Consider the following 23,395-nt stretch of genomic DNA (forward strand, 5'->3'; position numbering starts at 1 on the left):
TCCGCATGGGGCAACGGTCTGTGAGTCTATCTATCTATCTTATCTAAGGAGGCAGGCCGTACTCAGCGCACTGGCGCCTAGCTCGCCCGCAGTCCCAGTCACCCGCGCCCTGAGCCGAGCGGCTGCCCCCCTGGCCCCTGCCACTGCCTGACTGCCCCGGCGTCAGCCCCGAGCCGTTCAAAATCCCTAGTACGAGCAAGAGTAGAGGTGGTAAGAAGCGTAGTCCTGAGTGTGATGGCCAGTCCTGCGCTGGGCTGCCGGCCAGCGGCCGAGTGGCGGCATGGTCCCCATGCTGCATTGTCATCGAGCACCCCTGTCCATCAACCCGTAGGCGGCATCCTGTGATTCCCAGATGACAGGTGCGCGTGGCGGCTGTTTGGCGCGGTGTAAAGGCACATAGACTCGTTTCTAATGACAGCTCCCATGTTAAATCTGTAACATTACCATGACACACCCTCAGAATCCCAACCCCGGGCATAAATGCGCTCACCCACCCACACCCTCGCACGAACACCCATGGCTAGTACTGTAGTAAGCTCATTAAAGTGCAGAGGAACACACCCACACCCACACATCCACACCCATGCGCGCGCACGGCCCCACACAGCACTGCCACCAACGGCAGTCCGTTGAATGGGTGGATGGTCGGGCGATTGGTCTTTTTGTGCCACAATAGCAATCGGCCTGTAGACCCACACGCGAGACCCACACCGGCACGCGGCATCTCTTGCCTCCTTGCATCCCATCCGCGCCTTCCCACCACTCACATGTCGCCGTCAACACGTCGCCCCCCAACAACACCGTAAGCACTGTGAACACCACAACACACCTATGACAGCCGCTGCTGCCGGACTTGTTGGGGCGTAACCAGCCCTGGCGCACAGAAATCTAGTACTTACGGACCGTTTTTAACCACGCACACACTCGCTGCCAATTTGAGGCCTGTGCACACGCCGCACACGCCGCCGCCACACATACACACACACACACACACACACATGCACGTTGCGGCCTGCATCCCCCGCACGCGGACTGAACTTGATGTGTGCATTCGGCTGTAGGGTTGACTTTATTGGGCTGCTCGCAAGCAGCAATAGTCAGGAGCAACAGAAAGCCCAAACCAAATAAAGAAGGTTTCCGTGCGTGCCTTCCAGCCCACTTCAATCCTCCCCCCCCCGCCATGTTCCACTCCCCACTTCCTGCCTAGCCGACTCCCACATCACATCCAGACACATTATTATGATATCTAACACACCGTGCTTGCCTCACGATGCTGCCTACTCCACCTTATTCTGCCACACATGCCGCTTCTACCACCCAAGCCTGCTCCAGTACTCTCCAACACCCATCCGAATCCATGCGAGCCATTCATGTCACGTGTAACTCTGCTGCTTTGCATAGATCTCGTGCTTATGCCGCATAGCCCATTCCCATTGACGCAGCAGGTACTGCCTCTGCACCGAGTCAATACCACGCACACCAACGTACCCAACACGCACGCGTGACTCCAGCGCCATTACGTTCCGCTGCCCACACCGACAGCCGCGCGCCACAGACACGACCCTCCGCCTGCCCGCTCGCCTCTTGCCTCCAGAGCGCCACTACCACCGACAGCACCTCCAAGACGATCACATCCTCCGCGCCCAGTGGACTGGGCCTAGATTTTCATGGGTCTAGATCGTTATTAGGTTGCCCAAGCCTCTCGCGCAAGGCGGGGCCACGGCGGAAGCCGACGGCCGTGACCACCGCTGCGCTCGTGGGCACGAATGCCCCGCTGACCCGCCTTGCCTGCCCACGCCGCGGACGCCAGAGCCCGTGGCACACACGGCAAACTCATCCGTACGTCAACACCTTGGATCACGCGGAGCAGCATTGACTGTTGGTTTGCTGCCCTTGCAGCCTTCATCGCATACACATCCTCGACACCTTCGTCCATACCCACATCCACCCTGAGTGTGTGCACGTACGTGTCTGTCCAAGCCTGTGCACAGCTCTGCCGGAGCGGACGCCATAATGCCGAACCAATTTCCTCAGTTCCTGCTGTGAATGCTAACAAGCCCAATCCGCTGCTGCCTTCCCGTCGTGGGCTCGATAGCTACCGCTCCCTTCAGCCGCCTGACACACAGCCGGTGCCGCCGACATCGCATCCGTTCGCGTAAACGCGGAGTCAGTCACAAGGCTCTCAAGCATGTGCCACGGCGCCGCACCCACACCTGTATTCCATCAGTGTCAGCAATGCTCTAAAACAAAGCCTGCCTGCCTGTCAGAGAAGAGCCGTGCTGTGCAGCCATGCATGCAACACGTCGAGGCGCAGGCCCGTCACTTCAAGTAACACGAGGCCCCAACCATTCGCCTGCTTTGCATCTACCTCACACATCGCAGAAAACATTAGATGCTTCAGATGCAACACAGTCCTTGTGCTCTTTGACACAGTAAGTCGGCGCAGCTGGCGTGCGCGCGTGCGCGCAGCCGCCACGCACGTATGCGGTATGCAGCAGTCGTGTCTGTCAGGGTGGCAGTGGCCTCATGCAACACACACTAAACGTGCCGTGGCCAATGAAACCCCAGGCTGCCAGCAGCCACAACCAGACACGCGTGTTTGACACACAGGCCGCGGCCGCTTTGCTAGCCGCAAACCTGGCGCATGCACTTTGTTCTTTGGCCAGTGGTTTGCACTGAGCTATGTGCGTAAACTTTGTAACTTTTTAAGCACGTCTAGGTTCGTCCAGCAAACCAACAAACCGTTGCAGGTTGCGGCTACTGGAATAGCACAAAGTATGTTTTGCTCGCTAGAGCGCAATACCTAACTAATTGGCACAGTCTGCGGGGCATAACCCGGCGGCACAACAACCTGGCTCTTTGAGCCGTGCCCCATATGTCCTAGACAATAAACTCTTGTTCTGCAAGCCGCATGTCGTGCTGTCACATGCCGGGCCGCTTCATCGCCTGTAACCCCTTCCCAACCCTGTACAATGCTATTTACACGACGCAAACCGTTTAGCCAGGCCCTGGCAGCATTTTACTGCCGCTTCCATTCAACCGGTGTCATTTCACAGTGCCTGTACCGCCGCATCACATACCGCTATCACAATGCCTGTACAATCTGTTGCGATGACACACAATAACAGTCGTGTATCATTCTTGCCATGACAGCAAACGGTTTGTGGGCACGAAGCTGTGAGCAGCTAGCGCGGCTGGCGTGCGGCGGGCTGGTTGTCATTGGCCCCGTCCCCGCCAAAGCCATGCGCGCCGTCCTGCCGTTGCTGCAGCTGTAGCAGCTGGTCCCGCTGCTGCAGCTGCTGTGGCGAGGGCAGCGAGTGGCCGCGGCCGCGCACCTCGCGCTCGTCTGGCACAGCACCCGCGGCGGCAACGGCGGCCGCCGCCGCCGCCAGCAGCTGCGCCACCGTCCTGCCCTGCCCCGGCCCCTGCCCCTGCCCCGGGCCTGCGCGCTGTGGAGGCCCTTCACCCAAGGCCCGCCGGCCTACGAAGGAGCCAGCGGCAGCGTCGCGCAGGAGCGCGGTATTGCCTTCCTCAAGCTCATGGTCCGGCTCGCCGCCGCCGCCGCCGCCGCCGCCGCCGCGGGCTGCGCCGTCGCTGCCGAAGCCAGTGGAGCCGGTGGCTGAGATCTGGCGTGCACGCAGCGGCCCCAGCAGCAGCTCGGCGGCCGCGGCGGCCAGCTCCGGCGGAATGTCGAGCAGCCGGGCGGCGGCGGCGGCGGCGACCGCGGCGGTGTCCGTAGACTGAGTGCGCCCGGCACCCGCCGCTGCGGCGGCTGCCGCGGCCGCGGCGCCGTCAGCAGGGCCCAAGCCCTCAGGCTCCGTCCAGCGCCGTTTGCCTAGCAGCGTCGCCGCGGCGTCGGCCGCAGCAGTCTTGCGCGCGTCAGTGCCACCGCTACCAGCAATGCCGCCGCCTACACCGCCGCCGCTTCTGGCCGCCTCGATTGCTTCCACCTGCTTTGCCAGTTGCAAGGCGCCGTAGAGGTCGCCGGTGCCGCTGTCGGAATGGGTGTATTGGCTGCCGCCGCCGCCGCCGCCGCCGCTGCGCCCCACGCCTGCGGCGGCTGCAGGGCCCCCGGCGTGACGGGCGCGTTTGGCAGCCGCTGGCTCCGTCATGCGACCGCGCGCCTCCCCGTCATGCCCGTCCACCCACGCAGCGGCATCGTTCCTCTGCTGCAACTGCCGCTGGCACTGCCGTGCCTGCGGCTGCAGCAGACGCTGCTGCTGCTGCTGCCATCCTCGAGCCTGCTGCTGCTGCTGCAGCTGCAGTTGCTGCCGCTGCGACTGAGGCATTGGTGGGCCAAAAAGCGCAGCGCCGCCGCCAATGCCGCCGTCCTGGCCGTCTCCGGGGCGGGCGTCCAAGGACTGAACCTCCCTCGGCGCATACAACGAGTGGGACTCCCGCTGTACGGCCGTGTAACGGCTGCCGCTGCCACTCGTGCCGTCATACGATGTCGGCGTTACGTCAGTAACGCTGTTGCTGACGCGGCGCATTCGCTCATACAGGTCAATCGCACCCAGGGGCCCTGAGCGCTGCTGCGGCTGCTGCAGCTGCAGCTGCTGCTCTTCGTACAGGTTGCCGCCACGATCGCCGTACTCGTGGCGCTGAGGCTGCAACTGCCGCAGTACGGGCCGTACAGGCAATACGGCATACTCGGGATGCGGCTGTAGCAGTACATGCGGCCGCGGCGGCTGTGGCCGCTGGAACCCGTAGCCGCCGGTCCGCACCACCCGCGGAGCAGGGAGCTGTTGTGCCTGCAGCTGCAGCTGCTGCTGCTGATGGGGCGGTAGCCAATACCTGCCATTGAGGTCGATGCCGCCAGCCGACCGGTCGTACTGTACATTGACACCCGCATGACCGCTGTTGTTGCCGTACCCTAGCCCGCCGCCGCAAGCGCCGTAGCTGCCGGGCAGCTGGCGCCTTGGCATATCCGCACCGGCCGCGGCGTCTGCGGGGCCGAGGGGCTGGCGGCTCGGCTGCCCTTGCGCCTCAGGGCGCCTGGATGCAGGCAGAAGCTGCTGCTGCTGCTGCTGCTGCTGCTGCTGCTGCTGCTGTTGCTGCTGCTGCTGCTGTTGCTGCGGCAGCGGCTGGTTGTCGAGACGTGGGCTGTGGTGGTGGCCGTGCGCGTACTGGTGGTGGGCGTGGGAGGGCGCGGCTTCCCCAACGCTGGGGCCCGCCTCGGTGCTCCTGCCGCTGTGACAGCTGCTGGTGGTGGTCGTGGTGCCGGTGGCAGTGGGCCGCGGCTGCTGCTGGCCGCCGCCGCCGCCGCCGCCTGCGAGCCTCGGGTCAGACACAGCGGCCACCTCCAAGCTCGCAGTTCGGCGCAGGCCCATCGCGCCCAGTGGCAGCGGCGGGGCACCGGCGCTGTGACCACGCGCCGCCGCTGGAGCCGAAGCTGTTGTTGATGCCACCGCCGGCCCACCTCGACCGCTGCCGCCGCCGCCACCCACCTGTGGCTCCCCCGAGCCGTAGCGCTGCAACGGCGGCAGTGGCGGCGACTGCCGCGCCGGCAACAGCCGGTACTGCTGCTGCTGATGCTGCGGGTGCGGGCGCAGTTGCTGAGGCTGGGCCTGGGCCGACACTGGGTAGTGCTGGTGCTGGTGCTGGTGTTGGGGGGACGCCGGCGGCGCAGTGTAGTAGCCATCATGTGAGATGCGGCGCGCAGCAGCGCCTGCTGGGGCCGCCGTCGCTATCGCTGCAGCCGCATAGTATTGAGCCTCTTCAGCGGCGGCGTGGTGGGGTGGGTGCGGGTGCCGTACGTGCTGCGGCGCGTGCTGTGAGGACGGGTGGCCGTCGGAGCTGAGAGGCGGCGTGCCGGCAGCCAGGCTACCCGCAACCACCGTGCCCGATGCGGTGCGCGAGAGCGCAACCGTCGGCGGCATCAATGCCGGCTGCGGCGCCCTACCGCCAGAGCGCTGCTGCTGCTGCTGCTGCAAGGGCATCGGTGGAGGCGTCGCGCTTGGCTCGGAGGCGTCGGAGCCAGCGGCAGACAGCCGCCGTTGGCGCTGAGCGAAGATGGGCGGCACGTGCGGCTGCGGCTGCGGCTGCGGCTGTTGCTGTTGCTGGTGTGACGGCGCCGCGCCGTCCGAGTGCGGATGGCCCTGCGAGTGCGAGTGCGCGGCAGCGCCGTCGGAATACTGCCGCCACAGCTGCTGCTGCGGCGGCGGCAGCTGCAGGCGTGACGGGTGCTGTTGCGACTGCTGCTGCGAGGCCTCGAGGGACCCCGTGCGCTGCAGCAGCGGCAGCTGCTGGTGCGGCAGCGGTTGGCTCAACGGCAGCGGTTGACCCGCCTGCTGTCGTGCCAACTGCCCGCGCAGCGTTGCTGGCTCCGGACGCCGCATCGCGCCGCCGCCGCCGCCGCCGCCAGCACCCGACACCGCGCGAGCAGGCAGACCCGGCAGCAGCATAGTGCCCGGCGGCTGCGGCGGCGGCGCCACCACCATCGCCATCGCCGCACCGTCATCCCGTCCCAACGCCATCCCGCGAAGGTCGCCCCCACCCGACATGTCCAATGACGCCGTGGCCGCTCCGCCGCTCGCACTGTGCCGCGGGTGCCGCCCAAACGCCGGCGCCGGCGGCGGCGGCGGCGGCGCCGCCGTATCCTGCCCCGACGGCGTCGTTGACGTCATTGCGGCGGCGGCGAAGACCTCGAGCGACTGCGGCAGGGGGCGGCCTGACAGGACGGCGGCGGCGGTGGCGGCGCGCGCGGCGGCCAGCTCCCGGCGCAGTTCGGTGCGGATAACGTCCATCTGGTCGGAGAGGATACACTCCAGCTCGGCGAGCTTGGTCTGGGTCCGCTGTGGGTTTGCGAGGAGATCAGCGAGCACATGGGGGTTGGGTCTGAATTGTGCCGGAGAGGTATGCGGGAGGAGAACGACTGGGCGTATGTGCGCCGTGTGTGTGTGTGTGTGTGTGTGTGTGTGTGTGTGTGTGTGTGTTTGTGTGGGGGACTTGTGATGATGCGGCGGTGCAGGGCGATGCTTGAAGCGTCCGGTAGGCCACACACGCAACACAACGTGGCGGAAAGACACACGGCTCGGAGGCCACCACACACCACCCGAAATGCGTCCCCTCGCACACATTCGTTATGTCTCCCTTTACCATAGAAACGCGCAGACGCAGACACACATGTATGCATTCGCTCACACGCTCACCTGCACGTGCGACATGCGACGCACAATGTCTCGGCCATGGGCCAGCAGGTTGGACACACGCTCCGAGCGCTCCAGGTCCAGCAATGCCACATCTCCGTCCTCACCAGCCGCCGCCGCCGCCGCCGCCGCCGCGCCCGCGCCGTACCCAGCACGGCCGGGCGCCGCCGCCACCGCCGCCGCCGTCATGCGTACCACTGCTTCCGCCGCCGCCACGTCCTCCGCCGCCATTGCCTCGAGCTGCGGAGGCAACGCGGGGCCGCCGACCGGCGGCAACACCTGCAGCAGGCTCCGCGCCCTGTCCTGCGAGTGCGTTTGCGGCGGCGGCCGCCGCCGCAGCGGCAAGGCCGCGTCTGCCACGTGCGCACCAGTGTCATCGGCAGGCAGGCCGGCGGCGGCGGATGCGTCAGCCAGCGCGACAAGGTCACGTGTGGGGCCGCCGGCGCTGCCGCCTGTGTCGGAGGACCGCCGCCGGGTCGCCGGCAGCTTAGGCGCAGCGGCTGGGTGGTAGGGGTGCGACTGTTGCGGCGGCCGCTGCGGGCCCGGCGGGGCGGCTGGCGGCGGCATGAGCGTGGAGGCCGGCTGGAACGGCTGCGGCTGGCGCTGCGGCTGCGGCGGCTGCGGCTGCGGCGGCATGCGACCGCTTGCGGAGGTCTCGGGTGCGGTCGGAGCCTTGGTGCCGACGAGTGCGGGCACGGTGTTCGGGAGGGGAGCCAGCTTGGCGTCACTAGCCTCCACAGCAGCGGCTTCGTCGCTGGCAGCCGCGCCGCTGGCGCCGTCACCGCAAACAACGCCTGCCATCGCTGCTGGAGCCGCAGCAGCAACAGCAGCAGTGCCGCTAGCGGCGCCACCGCCGGCCACCACCGGCGGCTTTGCAGGCCCCTCCGCAGGCAGCGACTCGGTCCGGTGCAGCCGCTTCTTCGGTGGCTGCGGCGGCGGAGGCCCTAGCGGCGACCCCGGCGGCGGCTCGGAAGGCCGCGGCCCCGCCGCGGGCGCCTCTGCACACGCTGCTTCCGCCTGCACCTCCATCATCACCTGCTCCCTGTCCGCGCCCTTGGCCGTGTCTTGCCCTGCTGCAGCCTTGCCCTCCAGCTCCGCCGGCGGCTCAGCCGCCGCCGCTGCAGCCGTCAGAGGCGCTGCTGCCATTCCGCCAGCGGCAGCGGCGGGCCCAATCCAGGGATCGCCGTCGGAGCCGTTCTTGGCGCCAGACGCTACGGCAGCCGCCGGCGCCGCAGCAGCGCCAGTTGTTGCGCCGGCAGCGGCGCCAGCAGCAGCAACAACAGTTGCCGCCAGCTTTTGTCCGGAGCGAGACCGGCGCATGAGCTGCTCGCGACTGCCGCTTGAGCTCACGCGCTGCCGACCAGTGGCGCCGCCGCCGGCGTCGCCGGCGCTGCTGCTGCCGCTGCCGGCGGCTGGAGATGTGGCGCCGGCCTGGCTGGCCGCGCCTGAGGCGGAGGTGCGGGAGCGCGTCGTGACGGTGGGCGTGGGGGCTTCAGGCGACAGGCGCCGGGGCGACCGCACCTCCCTGTACCCGCGGCCGCCCGTGCGCCTGTCGCCCGCCGCGCCAGCCACGGCTGCCGCGGGCGCCGTACCGTTCCCGCCAGGCGCAGCAGCGTCGTCGGTAGCCGCGGTGGCGGCCGTGGCGGCTGCGGCGGAGGCTGCGGCGCCAGTGGCACCAGCAGGGGTGGCCGCTGCGGCTGTGGCAGCAGCTGTAGCAGCCGGGCCACCGCCGTCGTCGCCGCGCTCGCCCGTGACTGGCGTTTCTTTGGCTGGTGCGGCGGCGGCGGCGGCGGCGGCTGGCGCGGGCGCAGCACCGCCCGATGGCGCCGCAACATCCCTAGCGACGATGGCCCCCGGTTCCACCGCCTCGTCGGCGCCTGTGGCGGTGGCCGCCGGCTCCGCTGTGTCAGCCACCGCAGCCGCCTCGCCACCAGCTGGCCCCGGCGCAGCATCGCCAGCGGCAGCTATAGCTGAATGCAACACGTCAGCAGCTGGCCGCGGTGTGTCAGTGTTGCTGGCTGCGGCTTCACCGCTGCTGCAACCCCCCTTCGCAGCGTTGCCTGCGGGACCTGACACGACCGCTGGCTCTGTGCCCGCCTCCGCGCCGCTACCACATACCTCGTTGTGTATCCGTTCCTCAGCTGCTGCGCTGTTCGAACCTGCTGGTGTTGGTACTTCTGCAGCTCCCGCGGCCGGGGCGCCAGCAGGCACGGCAGCTGGGCTCGCTCGACGCGTCTCGACTGCGCTGAGGACACGCAATTGGCTCGGACTGCCCGACGCGCTAGGCGCCGTCGGCAGCTCGCTCTCCCCGTCAATTGTACGTTCTATTGCTCGTGTCAAAGACGCTGACATCGTGAGCTTCCGGCTGCCCTGGACAGACGACGCGCGCTTGAGTCTGTCCTCCTGGTCCATCGTGCCCAGGCACCGTCCCACAGCCTGTTGTTATTTTTCAGTTGAGTATATGTAGCCAGAAAGCTCCTGTCAGAGAGTGCGGATGGTGTAGCAGAGGGTGGCGAGCGCTCGTTGAGCGCGCGACCACGCTGCTGGCCGGCCGAGGCCCTGAAGAGAGCAGCAGGCCAGGCTAGCTGTTCGCTGCTATGCTCCGAGTGTATACGAGGGGGCTCAGTGGGCTTTTGTCGCTCAATGGACCCAACGGTTGACGAAAGAATCACTATGAGGTCAAGCGTAAGGTAGGAACGACTAAGTTACCACTCTCCATTTCGGCAAAGCGGTAGTCTGCACCCACGGCAAGGACCATTGGTAATTTGTCGGTGAACAGCTGCACACAGTTTGTGCATGCAGCCTATTTATGGGCCCTGCGTATTGTTATTCAGCGATAGGGGTGACCGGGGGCTCATCAGAGCTCTGTTGCGCTTCATTACGAGGCCGACCGATGTGTAACCAAAACCCGGAGATCGGCGGCTTGCCTCGGCATTATAACAACGCAGTTGTCAGGCTATGTATGCACCAGCAATGCGCAGCAGCTGTACAGAGTGCGAGACCTCATGGTGGCCATGTCGGCGAAGAGGATTTTGAGAGCGCACTCTGCTTCGTTCGCCAATCTTGTAAGACCCTGGTACAGCAAGGCGCTTGTTGTTAGTGTCGAAGCATTCAACGCAGCCGCCTCTGGATCCCTGCGTGGCGCGTACCCAGCGGTGTCTTTCGCGGGCGCTTTTTAACGCAGCGTCCCTAGCTCTGCGCTTTCGTGGCCAACAGGTTGCTTCGGCTGCGGCTCTCGCAGCCTGCCCTTATGCCTTTCGGTACTACATCTGTACAAAGACTTCTTCCGGCACGTCGAATTCTCGCTCCCAGTCACCCCCGGTTACCCGCCGCCGGCCGCTTACTCCCGAGGCGCACGTACGGAAGGGCTGCTATCAACGGCACCCCCTTGATGTGCTCGTAATCCCCACTTCTGAAGAGGACATCCGCGCGGCATCTTATGGGGAGGGGCAATGGTGTCAGCGGCAGGAGCGGCACCTGCTGACGCAGCTCACGAGTCACGAGCGCAGCGCCACTTGATGATGATCACGCACGCACGCCAGCAGGCGGAAGGCCCCGTCAGGTCCCCGGAGCTGGAAACCCCACATCCCAAACTCATAGCCACGAGCCCTCCGACCCCCTCCTTGAGCGAGCGTATGCTGCTGAGGCTCCCCTGCCGAATGCCAAAACAGGGGGATTTGCAGAGGCACGCCATAGGTGGCTTAGGCACGGACCTGGAGCGTCCGCACCTGAAAGGTTCACTTGTGCCACTTGGTATCCACCACATGCTCATTGCAGCAAGAGTGCAAGACCACCCCATGTCCGGTTTACGTGGGGGCAGGTTGCCCATGCTCACCGGAACACAGTCCGCGGGAACTGCATGGTCGCCGCCCCTGGTGTCGCGCCATTCTGCCGGCACTGCATTCCACCGGCACGACCGTGTGTAGCCTAGGGTTTCGTGTCGCGTGTGTGACTGCGTGTGGACTTTAGCAGCTAAGATTGCTGTGTATTGCCTACTTGGTGTAGGACTAACCTTGCTTGCTATCGGCCTGAGAGAAAGGTGCGAGTGAGAAGTTGGTCGGCGCACGTAGCGGGCAATGACGCCTGTGAGCGGCACTGTCCGCTGTTACTCGTGGCTGTTACTCCATATTGGTTTTACGACGACTAATGTGTAGTTCTTGTGACTCGCTGAGAGCAGACTGATCACCTGCGGGAGTGAGAACGCCAAGGCAGCGGCAGGCAAGACTAGCGTTTGGACCAGCTAGCAATCGGAGGGCATGCCCAGTGAGAACCACCGGGGTATCTCACATCTCGGGGACTGCGACGGCAGTCCATTGTCCCAGTAAACCCGCACTCGCGTATTCCTCCGGCAGAATGACACGACACTGGCCCGCTGCTATGCTGATCTGTCATTGCAGAGTCTGCGCGTGTCCCTAGAAGGCAAGAAGGGTGCGGCCACCCGTACCTAATCAACGTGGGGGCAGGCTACGCGTCGTCGGGCATTCAGGGATGTACCCGTAAAGAATGCGTTGGGACAGGGTGAGGGGCAGGTTGGCGTGAGAGTGGCGGAGCAGAACTGGTCGCAGGGTGGCTGTGCCTGCTCAATGGCCAGCTTGCCCTGCTGGCTGCACGGGGGCGCCTGCTGAGTGGCTGCGGCCGAGAGACGGCTGACGCGCGTTGTGGCAGGAGGCTTCTTCCGATCTGCTGGCTACAGCTGCCGAGTACCGACCCAGACGTAGCTGAAGATCCCTCAAGAGCGCCTCAACCCAGGCTGCCAGTCGCATCCCCATGAACGTTGTCACGGTGGCGGGAGACACCAGGGCACTTGAAATTCTCATTCACCGTATGGGGGTTACAGCCCAGGGCGGACGGGGCTGCCACCCGAATGCTCCAGCCCGTCACACCACGGACCATCGTTGCCACTCTAAACAGTTCACCGCCCAGGCGTCGCCGGACGGGGCCTGACCCTTCAGCACCCCGCCCGCCAGCCGCCTGCCGCCGCGGCGACCGCCTTGCACACGCGCACGTGCCCAAAAGGCAGCGCGCTGCGCCGCGGCCGGCGCCCACGCGCCCCCAGCCGCCGCGCCGCTGCCCTCCGGCCGCTGCGCCCCCTGACTCCAGACTCCCGCGCCGCCTGACGGCCCGCCGCCGCCTACACCAGCCTGGCGCGCTCCGCGCCGCTCGCAGCCGCTCCGTGCTCCAGCTCGGCCGCTCCGCGCCACTTCGCCCCGCCGCCTGGCGCTCACAATTCAACCCAGCCTGATGCCCGGGAAGAGGTGCGTGATGCTACAAGAAGCGGTTTACTTCTTCTTGGGGGCGGCGGTCTTCTTCAGGCCGTTCAGGACCTTGCGCACGGCGCGGGCCTTCTTCGCCTTCGCGACGGTCGCCTTGTAGCGGTCGAAGTCGGTGGTGGCGGCCTTGGCGGCCTGCTTGGCCAGCTTCTGGCCCCACGAAGAGGCAGCGAACTTGGCGACCACATCTGTGGTGTGGCGAGGTGGGAGGCGGGAGGGACAGCCGCGGATAGGTTAGAAAGGACGGCGGGTCGTTGCAGCGGCGGCGTGGCTAGGATGAGCAATATGTGTGGCCGCAGCTGCACCACTGTGTGTTGTGCCGCTGCAGGCAGCCCCCGACCCCAGGAGTTGTGGCATCCTGGAAGCCCCTTCCCTGGCTCCGTGCCCGGCTGCTGCGCCATGCCGTCCTGCGCTGCTGCCGTTCTGGAGAGACGCACGATCGAGATGCACCCCAGGCGGACAGCATAACGTCCTCTTGGAGGCTGCACCATGCCCTGACTTGCAGCTTGCTTCGGCTGCTGCTGCTGCTGCCCCTGCGGCGGCTGTGCCCGGCGTGGCCTCCCGCTTCGACCGGCTGCAGCACTGACCCGGCTGACTGCAAGATCCCGGCGCGCATGCCTCGCCCGTTGCGCAGGGGTGCTGCCATTCACAGGTGGCTGCGGCGTCGCCAATGTGACCCCCGCAACAGCCGTTTGACCAGCCGGGCATGGCGTTCTAGCTGGCAAGGTCGGGAACCGCTGGCGAGGCCAGGAACCAGAGCTCGCGGGTGGGCGCGGCAGGTTGGGCCCGTGAGCCAGAGCACTGCGGCCGCCCACAGCACGGTACGCAGCAGGTTCGCTGCCGGTCTGCGGCGAGCTGCGTCAACCCGTGCGCCGCGCCGTCGCCCGCGCCATCCGAGGCTGCTGGACACACTGCGGACGGCAAGTCGGTGCTCCCGCCAGCCCTGTCTAGGTAGCAGCAACGGCTGCGCACACCTTCAAAGGAGTAGCGGATGCTGGGATTGTGGCTGTGCCATTACGCCGGGGTCTGATTGCCCTTCCGGTCCCCGTGGGGCCTGAGCCGATCCTATCAGCAGCATTGGCTGCGACCCTTGATCAGCACTGGCAGCAACGGCAAGAGCGGCTCTGGCACTGAGGCATTGTGGGGCGCCGCCGCCACGTGCCCAAGCGCTCCGTGCAGGTGCAGCCGGGCGCTGCGCACCGCATGCCGCACGCCAGTCGCCCGCTTCGCCGCCGCTGCTGCTTCGCCGCCGCTGCTACTGGGATCGTCTCAGTGCCGCAGCTGCCGCGTTCTCCGCCCCGCCCCCACAGGGAGCCCACGAGCTGGGCTGCTGGCTTCGTTGACCGTGCGGCTGGACAAATGACACCGGCTCGACTCCGGGAAGGCACACCCGACCCTCCCCAGGCGCCCGGCCCCAGCCCTGCTGCTGTCCACATCCTGTGCGCACAGAGCCGATGCCTGCTGCATAGCAGGCGGTCCTACTGGCCATGCCCGGACCCTGAATCCGCCAGGCTGCTGCCCCAGGGCAAGGGGTGTCGACCGAGTCCGTGCCAACTGTTGCATTCGCTGTCGCCGCGCCCGTTCTGACAGCTATATGTAGGCATTACGATAAGCTGCCAATTATTGCTGCACCAGTGTCGAAAGACTCAGGCGAGCGCCGACGACGCGGATGCTCCGCACTGCGAGCCGCTGCCATCGCTGCTCTGCTCCTCTGGAATACGCCAGCTCCGGTACCAGTGTCCAGCGGCTCTGCATTTCGCGAAACCCCCAGTACCACCCGCCGCCCGGACCCTGACCAAATCCCGCCCCTACTCCTTCATTTTAAGACTCACCGGCGTCAGCCAGGGCCTTCTTCAGGTCCTTCTTGACGGCGTGGCGCTTGATGTCCACCTTGAAGTCAGTAATCGCCAGGCGCTTGAAGTTCACCACGCGGCGCTCCTGCTCGGGGAAGTCAACCAGAGCCTGCGCGACCGGAAACATTGTCGTAAGGAAAAGCTGGCGACCGCCGTGTAGCTCTTCACACGGCCGCGCTGGCGCGGGCGGCAATGCGGCGGCAGAGGCGGCCGGGACCTGGCTCCCTGCGCGACTGCTCCTGCCGCAGCACATTTTGCATCCAACAACCCACCCGGTTCTGGTCGATCACATCGGTGATGACCACGAGCTTGCCGAACTCGGGGCCATAGTTGATGAGGGCCACGCGGCCAATCTCAACGTAGCGCTTGAACGGCATCTTTCCTGCGCTAAACTGGCACTGGACAGGCCTAGGAGAGGGGGAACCAGTGCGCGGTCGCGGGATATGACCCGTCGCTGGCCCATGCGATGGTGCCCATCGTTTGTAGCCAAAGGGGGCCCTTTCCTAGAATTAATCGCTATAACTGGCGCTTTAATATTCTGAGTACTAGTTTTACATTTCAATTTCGTGAAAAGCGCTGTGTTTCGGCCCCTCGAAGCACCATTGAGCAGTTTTTTACGCCGAGCAGCGGTGGGGACGGGTTGCCGCTGCTGGCTCGCTGCTAGGAGCCATGGCGAACATTGACCCCTATCGGACGGAGGGTACGTGAACGAGCAAGGCATGTTAATCGTCAGGCTGGGCGCGCGTCCCAACGCTTGGGTTCTTGGCTTTTCTTATGCAGAGGAGCTGGTGGAGGATGACGAGGAGGTCGACATGTCGTTCCTGCCTCCCTTCGCGAAGGGGACGGAAAATGAGGTTCTTTATGTGGAGAACGCGGTGAGTGTGTCCCCAAGCAAGCCGTGGATGGCTGTATTACTGCATCATACTCAAACTATTCACGCGGTGTCTGCAGAGAATGGAGCGGAGGCTGGAGCGGACGGAACGTGCCTTGGAGACGAACATGGACCGGCTGCACATTATGGACGAACACCTAAAGAATGTGCAGCAGGAGCTGAAGTACACGCAAACTCGGGTGAGGGCAGAGCAGGGGCTTGCCCTTGTGGGTACTTGGGCCGGGGATGGGGGGGGGGGTGGAGGGGCAGCAGCGTGATACGCCGGGGGCAGGCGTGCGTGTGCGTGCGCTTGGATGTCGCGCCACGATACCCCGGGCAAGGTAACGCAGGGCTGCCACCGTAGGCATTAGCAACCATGCCAGTAAACCCAATGCTGGTCTCCTTTGTTCGCAGGTGGAGGCGAAGAACAAGGAGATTGAGAGTGAGAAGCACCTCAACGCCATGGCTGAGCGGGAGATGGTGCGTGGCGGCTCGAGCTGCGAGGCAGCGGGGCAAGGCGGCAGGGGGGTTGGAGGCCGCGACCGCAGCCGCTGGCCACGCAGGCAGAACATGGCGGTGATGGCACGGCGGCGATGCGGCAGCAGGGGTGGGCAGAGGGGGACGCCGTATAACGAAGGAGCCGTCACGCAAGCAGGCCCGGTGCCACCACCCCCATCCGCCAACGCCACCACGGCGGCCCCTCAGCATCCCTCGCCTCTTCCCCACAATCCCACCAACAGGGCCGGTTGAAAAAGGACATCGGCAAGATGGAGGCGGAGCGGCAGGAGCTGGCCGACAAGATCAACGGGCTCCAAAACCAAATCTACAAAAACAATGAGAAGCTGGACCAGTTCAAAATGCTCATGAACTGGAATCAGGAGGAGCTGGAGCAGTGGGCGCTGGCGGAGCGGCAGAAGGTAAGCAGGCAGCGGGCAGGGGGAGGTCTGGCCGACGGCATGGCGCCGGGGCGAGGGGCCGGGAAAGTGGAGGGGTCGCTGAGGGGATGGCGGGGGGCAGGTGACGGGTAGCTGATTTCAACGCTCGCTCCACGTCACAAGTCGCATCTACAACAGCACTCGGAACCCTGGGACCAATGCATGCTTCCAACACCGCCTCTCACCCGCTCACCCGCTCGTCCCGCCTCCCGGACCACGCAGGCGGAGGACAATGCGGCTCTGGAGAAGTACCGGCACGCGGACGACGGCAAGGTGAAGGAGCTGACGCTGGCGTTGGAGCGCGTCAGCAAGCAGGTGGTGGGGCGCAAGGAGGAGCTGGAGGCGGAGGTGGTGGAGACGCAGGCGGCGCAGATCCAGCTGGACAAGGCGGCGGAGGACTTTAGGAAGCTGCACGTGGAGCGCCAGGACCTCATCCGCCAGGTGGGAGCATGAGGGGGGCGTGGAATGTGGGCGGATGTGGTGTAGTGAGTTTGACGCTGACCTGACACACTATGCGCTGGGCTGGGCTGGAACTGGATGAGGTGGAGGCGATGAAGAGGTGGATGGGTGTTTTAACCGTGGACTCTTGTATGTGTCCCCGGTGCTGTGCAGTGGGAGGAGGCGGTGGAGGCGATGCGGCACCGCGACGCCGCCATCGCGGCCGCCAGCGAGCAGTTCGCGATGCAGAAGGACGTGCTGCGAGAGCGCAAGCGCGAGCTGGACGCGCAGGTGAGGGGCGGCTTGCAACGCGCACGCAGGGAGTCAGCGGGAGGAGGGCGGTCGGGTTTACCGGCAGCAATGGAGGGACCACGAGCTGGGTTTGGGGATTGGGGTTGCAAGGACATGAGGCGGGGTGCGTGCTCATACGGGCGGGCACAGAGCTTTGAAAGAGGACGAGGCGAAGCGTGCGGGCGCCAACACGCATTCACCTGTCGCGCTCTCGCCCTTGCCCTCGCTGCTCGCCTGCTCGCCAGGCGCGCTTCCTGGAGAATGAGACGCTCAACACCAAGGAGGCGGACGCGCGTGTGGCCTACTACGAGCGGGAGGTGGGCAAGCAGCGCGACGTGCTGGCGCGGGAGCAGGCGCGCACCGAGGAGCTAAACAACCAGGTGGGCCGGAGGGCGGATGGCGGGGAGGGGAGGGGAGGGGATGGGAGGGGGAGCGGGAGGAGGACATGGTGGGGGAGCTGGAGGGGAACGGGGAGCGGGAGGAGGACATGGTGGGCGTTATGGGTTGCGGCTGTGCGACTGATGCGCCCGGCGACTGCGAGAGCAAATGATGGGGCGTCAAGGTAAGGTTGGCGTTTGTTGACGGACGAATGCCTCTCTTGCTCCTGCTCTTGCATCTCCGTGCTTCACACCCGGCCACCTGCTTGCGGCGTCCTGCGCCTGTGGCCTCCCTACCCGGCGTCTTGACCCGGCCTCCTGCCCCACACCCGGCCTCCTCCTGCTCCTCCTCGCTCTCCAGGTGGAGCTGGTGAAGGCCACTCTGTCCAAGGCCGCCACAGAGCTGGCGCAGCGCACCGTGGAGAACAAGCAGGCGCGAGAGGACCTGGACGCAAAGCGGTGAGAGCCGGAGGCAACACGGGCGGGTTTTCCTATGGGAAACGCCAATCGACTCATATCGCGAGCGGGGAGTATCGGGAGCTGCGGTGTGGTGTCTGCGTGGGTACAGTTGGAGGTTGAGGGCACGAGCAGACGGTGCTCCCTGCTCCCTGCTCCCCGTACGCCCCTACACAGGCAAAAGCTGGACGCAGCTCGCAAGCGGTTCGTGGTTCTGAAGCGCAAGCTGGAGAACGAGTTCGGCAACCTGGACAGCATGGAGGCCAAGGTGCGGAGGAAAGGGACAGGGAGGAGAGGGAGGGGGGGGAACAGTGTGAGAAGGAGAGGGAGGACGGGGAGAGGGAGGGCAGTGGAGGCGGGAGGGCCGGAAGTGGAAGGGAAAGGGAGGCGCCGAGGCGGGCTGGGAATACCGTAGTAGTCGGGCCCACAGGGCTGGCTGGGAGGGGGTTCGGGGTTGCAGGGCGGCTGGAAAGCAGCAGCACAGTGACAGTACGGTCGGCGTCCGCGGCCCTAGGGTGGACTGTCAGGGCTGCAAAGGTACCGCAGGTGCCCAAGAGAAAAACCTCCAGCGCACACATTGCTTTGGTCCGGCTTTCGACATCATGTTTACTCCTTCCTGTACCATCTTGTGAAATGTTGTGCAGGCGTCAGAGCTGGAGGCGATGCGGCGGGGCGAGGAGGCTCGTCTGAAGGCGATCCTGAAGGAGCACGAGCTGTTGAAGAAGGAGCAGTACAAGCGCAGCCAGGTGCTGTTTGACCTCCGTCAGAAGGAGCGCGAGCTCATCAGCGAGATCAGGTGGGCGGGGCGGCGGCAGGGAGCGCGGTGGTCGTTGGCCACGATCGCAATTGTGCCGTTGCCAAGAGAGAATCAAGGAGTTAGTCATAGGCAGCCGTGGAATGGGGCGCGGCAGGGATGGGGCGGCTGCACGGGCCAGGAAGTAAGAAATGATGTGAGCCCATGGCCTGCGCCCTGTGCCCCTCGTCCCCCGCTCTCCTAAACCCTCACTCCGCACATTCTTCCCGCCGCCTTGCCGCCTCGCCCCCCTTCCAACACGCAGCGGCGGCCAGGGCCAGAACAAGAACCTGGCTGCGCGCATCCACGCGCTGGACGAGCAGGTGGTGCGGCAGCAGGAGCTGCTGTACAACGTGGAGTTCCAGCTGCAGCAGATGGAGCGCAAGGTGAGGGGGGGGAGGGGGCTGGAAGGGGGCTGGTGGCTGGTGGGGACGGGGGCTGGAAGGGGGCTGGGGGCTGGGGCCTGGGGGGCGGGTGGCTTTGGCCTGGGGGGCGGGTGGCTTTGGCCGGGTGCGGTGTATGGGCCGGGCAGGACGGGCCTTGGTGTCATTGGAAAAGCGTGGGGATCAACGAACAGAGCACGAAATGGTATCAGCGACTGAAGATGCTGTCCTTGGCATAATCACTCGACTCGTGCCGGCCATGCCACCACACCGACATCCGTTCCTTCAACCCACCCACAGGTGGCCCGCGCCGGCGGCGTGCGCAGCGAGGAGGAGACCCGCGCCCTGAACGCGCGCATTGAGAAGCTGACGGCCATCCTGGAGGGCGTCAACGCAGAGTACTCCATGCTGCTGGAGCAGGTGCGTGTGTGTGGGTGTGTGTCTGTGTGTGGGGATTTTTCCTCCATCCCAAGTATTCTAAGACCTAGCACCAGCCCACAAGGGGAGCGGCTGGGCTGCGGCGGCCGTGGTTTGGGGCCACAATGTGGCAGCGTGGTCGCAGGGGGATGGACTGAGCACGTCGCCGCATGGCGAGGAGCACGGCTTGAGGAGCATGCGCCGTTGCCTCTGCCAATATCTCACGACAACCTGCCTGGCCTGCCCTCCACCACTTATGCACCTGACGCCGCCCGCCGCCCAACACGCCGCCCACCACACCACCCAACACACCACCCAACACGCCGCCGCCACCGCCAGGTTAAGCGCGCCGAGGACGACCTGCTCGCCGCCCGGCGCGCCAACACCAGCCTGCGGGCCGACCGGGCCAAGCTGGACGAGACCATCTCCACACTCAAGCTGGAGAACGACATGGTGTCGCGACAGGTGCGTGTGTGGGCGTGTGTGTGCGAGGAGCTGTGGGGAGAGGGGAGGTAGGCGGCAGGCAGGCGGGCGGGCGGGCGCGGGCTTGTTGGGTTCCTTACACGCACACGCACACGCGCGCACACACACACACACACACACACACACACACACACTGTGCTCTGTTGTTTTCTTATTCGCTCGTAGGTGAGAATTTCATCGAGGATTGGGCGGGAGCTTGGACTTAGCGGCCAGGAGTAGCGACGCGGAGCTAGGAATCGTAGGAGTGCCTGGGCCTCACGGTACCGTGAGCACATGCATGGGTTTGCACCCTTGAGAGCGTGTGGACACTAATCCCCCCTCGAGGTTAGAGTAGCGGGGGTTGCGCGATTTCCGGTTGGTAAGACCGGCGGCTCACCGCAGCAGGTATGCGAGGTAACTTCAGGTAACATCCGTAAACCGTCGCTTTGCTGCATCGCATACACTGTCTTTGCGCAACGTTTTCCTTGTGCTCTTTAACACACACACACACACACACACACACACACACGCACGGTATCGGTAAGTAACTCCATCGCGTCGTTGGGCGGGCTTTCGTTTCGTTTTTTAACACACACACACACACACACACACACACACACACACACACACACACACACACACACACGCACTCGCTCGCCACAGGTCAAGGGCTCTGTTGAGGCCCGCGAGAAGGCGCTTGTGGACCACGACGTGCTGGCGCTGGAGGTGAAGCGGCTGCGCGACATCCTGGCCGCCCACGCGGACGAGGTGTTCAGCCTGGAGAACCGCAAGCAGCAGCTGGCGCTGAGCATGGAGGAGCGCAAGCAGGAGGTGGAGGTGCACAGGTGGGGCGGGTGGGGATGGTTTGGAAGTGAGGGCGGCAGGGAGGGAGGGAGAGGGAGGGAGGGAGAGGGAGGCAGCGAGGGAGGGGGTGTAGGCTTGGGTGGGTGGGGCGTGTGCATTGGCGGCGGCCAATGGTGCTGAGGGTGGATGGGCGTGGAAGTCACAGACGCGTTCCCCATGAGCCCTGGTCAGGCACCTGCTAGCCTCAGTACCTCACCCTCGCAACCGCGCCGCAGCCGCAACTTCGCAGGCTCACTACTTCCGCCCAACACCACGCCTCTCCTCCTCCTCACCCCCGCCCCACCCCACCCCACTTTGTTTCTATCATGAATGTAACCCCATCCCCAACGCGCCTGCTATACTACTGTTCCTGGCTGCGCCTTCACTTCTTAACTAATCATGAGTGTAACCCCAACCCCAAACACACAGGGACGGCCTGCGCGCCGAGCTGCGGCTGCTGCGCGAGGACGTGCACCGCATCACGCTGGAGCTCAAGGAGCGGCTGCTGCGCTGCGAGAAGCTGCAGGCCAAATTCGAGATCATATCAGCCAAGCACCGCGGCAGCGGCGAGGACGACGGCGAGGAGCGGACGCAGGTGTGTGTTCCCGTGTGGGTGGGCTTGAGGGCAGGCGCAGACTGGGGGTGGTTTGGGGGCGGGATTGCAGGCGGGGACAGGTGCTGCTGCCGCGTTTTGAAGCTTTTGTCGTAGCTGTGCAACCTTCCCGGCACCGCGACGCCATGGAACACCTACATTCCGCGTGCCATGCCGATGCCCCAACCACGCCTCTCTGACCTCTCGCCTCCACACACGTCTGCTAGACTGCTGTTCCTGGCTGCGCTTTCACCCTTAAACCCTTATCGTGATTGCAACCCCCCCCCCTCCAGGCCTACTACGTGATCAAGGCGGCCCAGGAGCGCGAGGCGCTGCAGCGCGAGGGCGACGACCTGGACGGCCGCATCCGCGTGGCGGAGAAGGAGGTGGCGGCGCTGGAGGCCACCCTGGCGCAGCTCATGGCTGTGAACACCAACTTCGCAGCCTCCTACAAAAAGGTACGGCGCAGTAGGATGGTGTGCGGGTGCGCCAGTGCTCGCCAGCTGGTCCAGCGGAGGCAAGGTCCAGGCTGACTTGCGAAGCGCCCATTCCCGCTTGACCCACCCGCCCATCCACTCCGGCCCACTCCCGTCTACACACACACACACACACACACACACACACACACACACACACACACACACACACACACACACACACACGCACGCACGCACGCACGCACGCACGCACGCACGCACGCACACACACACACACACACACACACCGGTAACCGGCGTTGGTATTTCTTGGTAACTGCGCGCGCGTGTATGGCGGAATTGTTCCGTTTGTTCATTGTTCAACACACACACACACACACACACACACCTCTCAACCACTCACCCACGCCCGCTCACCCGCTCCTGCAGGTGGGCAGCAAGGAGGCGTTCGAGGAGCGCGCCGCGCTGCGCGACAAGCTGGACAAGGCCTACGACAAGCTCAAGGCGCGGCGGGCCGACGAGGCAGCCATCGCCGGAGACATCCAGGTGAGAGGGTGGCGGGGTGGCCCCTCCTGTACTCCGGTGCTGCTAGGCACGGCGAGGCCACGCCTCAATCACAAACCTCATCTCTCCCTGCCCGTACACCGCACCAACTGACTCTGTTGACCCAGCGTCCCAGCAAGCCACCCATCCAACCCGCACACCCCGGCGCCGCTCACACTTTACACTCCCCTGTGCTCAGGTGTCGGAGGCGCGCCTTTCCAACCTGGGCCAGGAGCAGCGCAGCCTGCAGGCGCTGGTCGACGACATGACGCGGCGCAAGGCCGAGGCGCAGCGCCAGCTGGACGAGCAGCGCGAGAAGCTGGGCCGTGCGCTGGGCCGCACCGACAAGCTGCGGCAGAAGCTGGGGCTGGCCAACTCGCCGCAGGGCGCCGACGTGGAGCTGGCGGAGGTGCGCGACGTGACGCGCGCGATGCTGCTGGAGCTGAAGGCGCTGGCACTGGCCAACCCTGGGGCCATGATTGCGGAGGCGTGCGAGGCGGCGGGCATTCGGCTGCCCTCGGGTGGCAGCAACCCGCCCAGCCTGGGCGGCAGCCGGCCGGGCAGCGCGCGCAGCCAGACCAGCCTGGGGAGTGTGCGTAGCGCGCGGAGCGTTGCGAGCCAGCAGCGGGGAGGCATGGGCGGCTCGCCGGCTGTGCGGACGATCCAGCTGGGGGCGTGAGCGCGGCGCTGCGCAGGGTTGCGGGGGGTGGGGTGGGCTGGTGAGCAAGCACTGCAGGGGGGTATTTGTGACTTGACTTGTCGTGATGGTGGTGGTCTTGACGTGAATAAGGCTTTCGGCACAAGACGTGACCAGTTTCATTGACATAGTGAAACACCGTGACCGGCCTGGCTTGACGCCGTGAGGCCAGCCAGCTGACTTAAATGTAGGTGTGGTGTCTGCGGGGGTAGCTATTGGGGGTGCAGCTTGGGTAGATTCATGACCGCAACAAACGTGACCAGCGAGCATTTCATTTAGGTAGGCTGTATTCGGCAGGGTGCGTGCGTGTCCTCCTTCCTCGTGGTGTGATAGTTCGTGTCTGACAACTGGCCTGTGGATGGGGACCGCGGGCGGCACCCCATCACCCACCGGTTTGTCGACGGAGGACCGATGCGGCGGTCAGAAACGTTCAGCGCTGAAGTTGGTGGTTACTGGCGGACGGAACGCGGTGTGCTGCCCCCAAGCAGGCTGCGGGGGGCAGCAACCAATGAAAGATCAGGATGTCTGCCTGGCTCCTCTCGGTCCCTCCCCTACGGCTACCATCCCAGGGCATGTGGGGTGCTTCTCG

General features: G+C 65.4%; 3 protein-coding genes across 4 annotated transcripts; 1 reads left to right on the forward strand and 2 right to left on the reverse strand.

Annotated features, from left to right (window-relative positions):
* Positions 1 to 395: 395 nt before the first annotated feature.
* CHLRE_17g701150v5 (uncharacterized protein) lies at positions 396 to 10,211 on the reverse strand. Its single transcript, XM_043071914.1, has 2 exons — positions 7,152 to 10,211; positions 396 to 6,794 (listed from the first exon to the last, which is right to left on the reverse strand). The coding sequence occupies exons 1-2, from the start codon at positions 9,558 to 9,560 to the stop codon at positions 3,186 to 3,188; spliced, it is 6,018 nt and encodes a 2,005-aa protein (XP_042914373.1). The 5' UTR covers positions 9,561 to 10,211; the 3' UTR covers positions 396 to 3,185.
* Positions 10,212 to 11,857: 1,646 nt separating this feature from the next.
* On the reverse strand, positions 11,858 to 14,676 carry CHLRE_17g701200v5. 2 transcript variants are annotated; one of them, XM_001691548.2, is made up of 3 exons: positions 14,544 to 14,676; positions 14,251 to 14,380; positions 11,858 to 12,606 (listed from the first exon to the last, which is right to left on the reverse strand). In XM_001691548.2, the coding sequence occupies exons 1-3, from the start codon at positions 14,646 to 14,648 to the stop codon at positions 12,428 to 12,430; spliced, it is 414 nt and encodes a 137-aa protein (XP_001691600.1). In that variant the 5' UTR covers positions 14,649 to 14,676; the 3' UTR covers positions 11,858 to 12,427. The 2 variants fall into 2 exon arrangements, with proteins under 2 accessions (XP_001691600.1, XP_042914374.1); XM_043071915.1 differs by having other exon boundaries at positions 11,966 to 12,606.
* A 117-nt stretch (positions 14,677 to 14,793) lies between these two features.
* Positions 14,794 to 23,355, forward strand: CHLRE_17g701250v5 (uncharacterized protein). The gene is made up of 19 exons (XM_043071916.1): positions 14,794 to 14,971; positions 15,052 to 15,146; positions 15,223 to 15,342; positions 15,557 to 15,622; positions 15,883 to 16,059; positions 16,300 to 16,518; positions 16,690 to 16,806; positions 17,052 to 17,186; positions 17,545 to 17,642; positions 17,817 to 17,907; positions 18,284 to 18,435; positions 18,698 to 18,818; positions 19,116 to 19,235; positions 19,572 to 19,697; positions 20,358 to 20,539; positions 20,967 to 21,132; positions 21,423 to 21,587; positions 21,996 to 22,112; positions 22,309 to 23,355. The coding sequence occupies exons 1-19, from the start codon at positions 14,941 to 14,943 to the stop codon at positions 22,786 to 22,788; spliced, it is 2,778 nt and encodes a 925-aa protein (XP_042914375.1). The 5' UTR covers positions 14,794 to 14,940; the 3' UTR covers positions 22,789 to 23,355.
* The last annotated feature ends 40 nt before the right edge of the window (positions 23,356 to 23,395 follow it).

Source organism: Chlamydomonas reinhardtii, chromosome 17, assembly GCF_000002595.2.
Source record: "Chlamydomonas reinhardtii strain CC-503 cw92 mt+ chromosome 17, whole genome shotgun sequence".
Classification (NCBI taxonomy): Eukaryota; Viridiplantae; Chlorophyta; class Chlorophyceae; order Chlamydomonadales; family Chlamydomonadaceae; genus Chlamydomonas; species Chlamydomonas reinhardtii.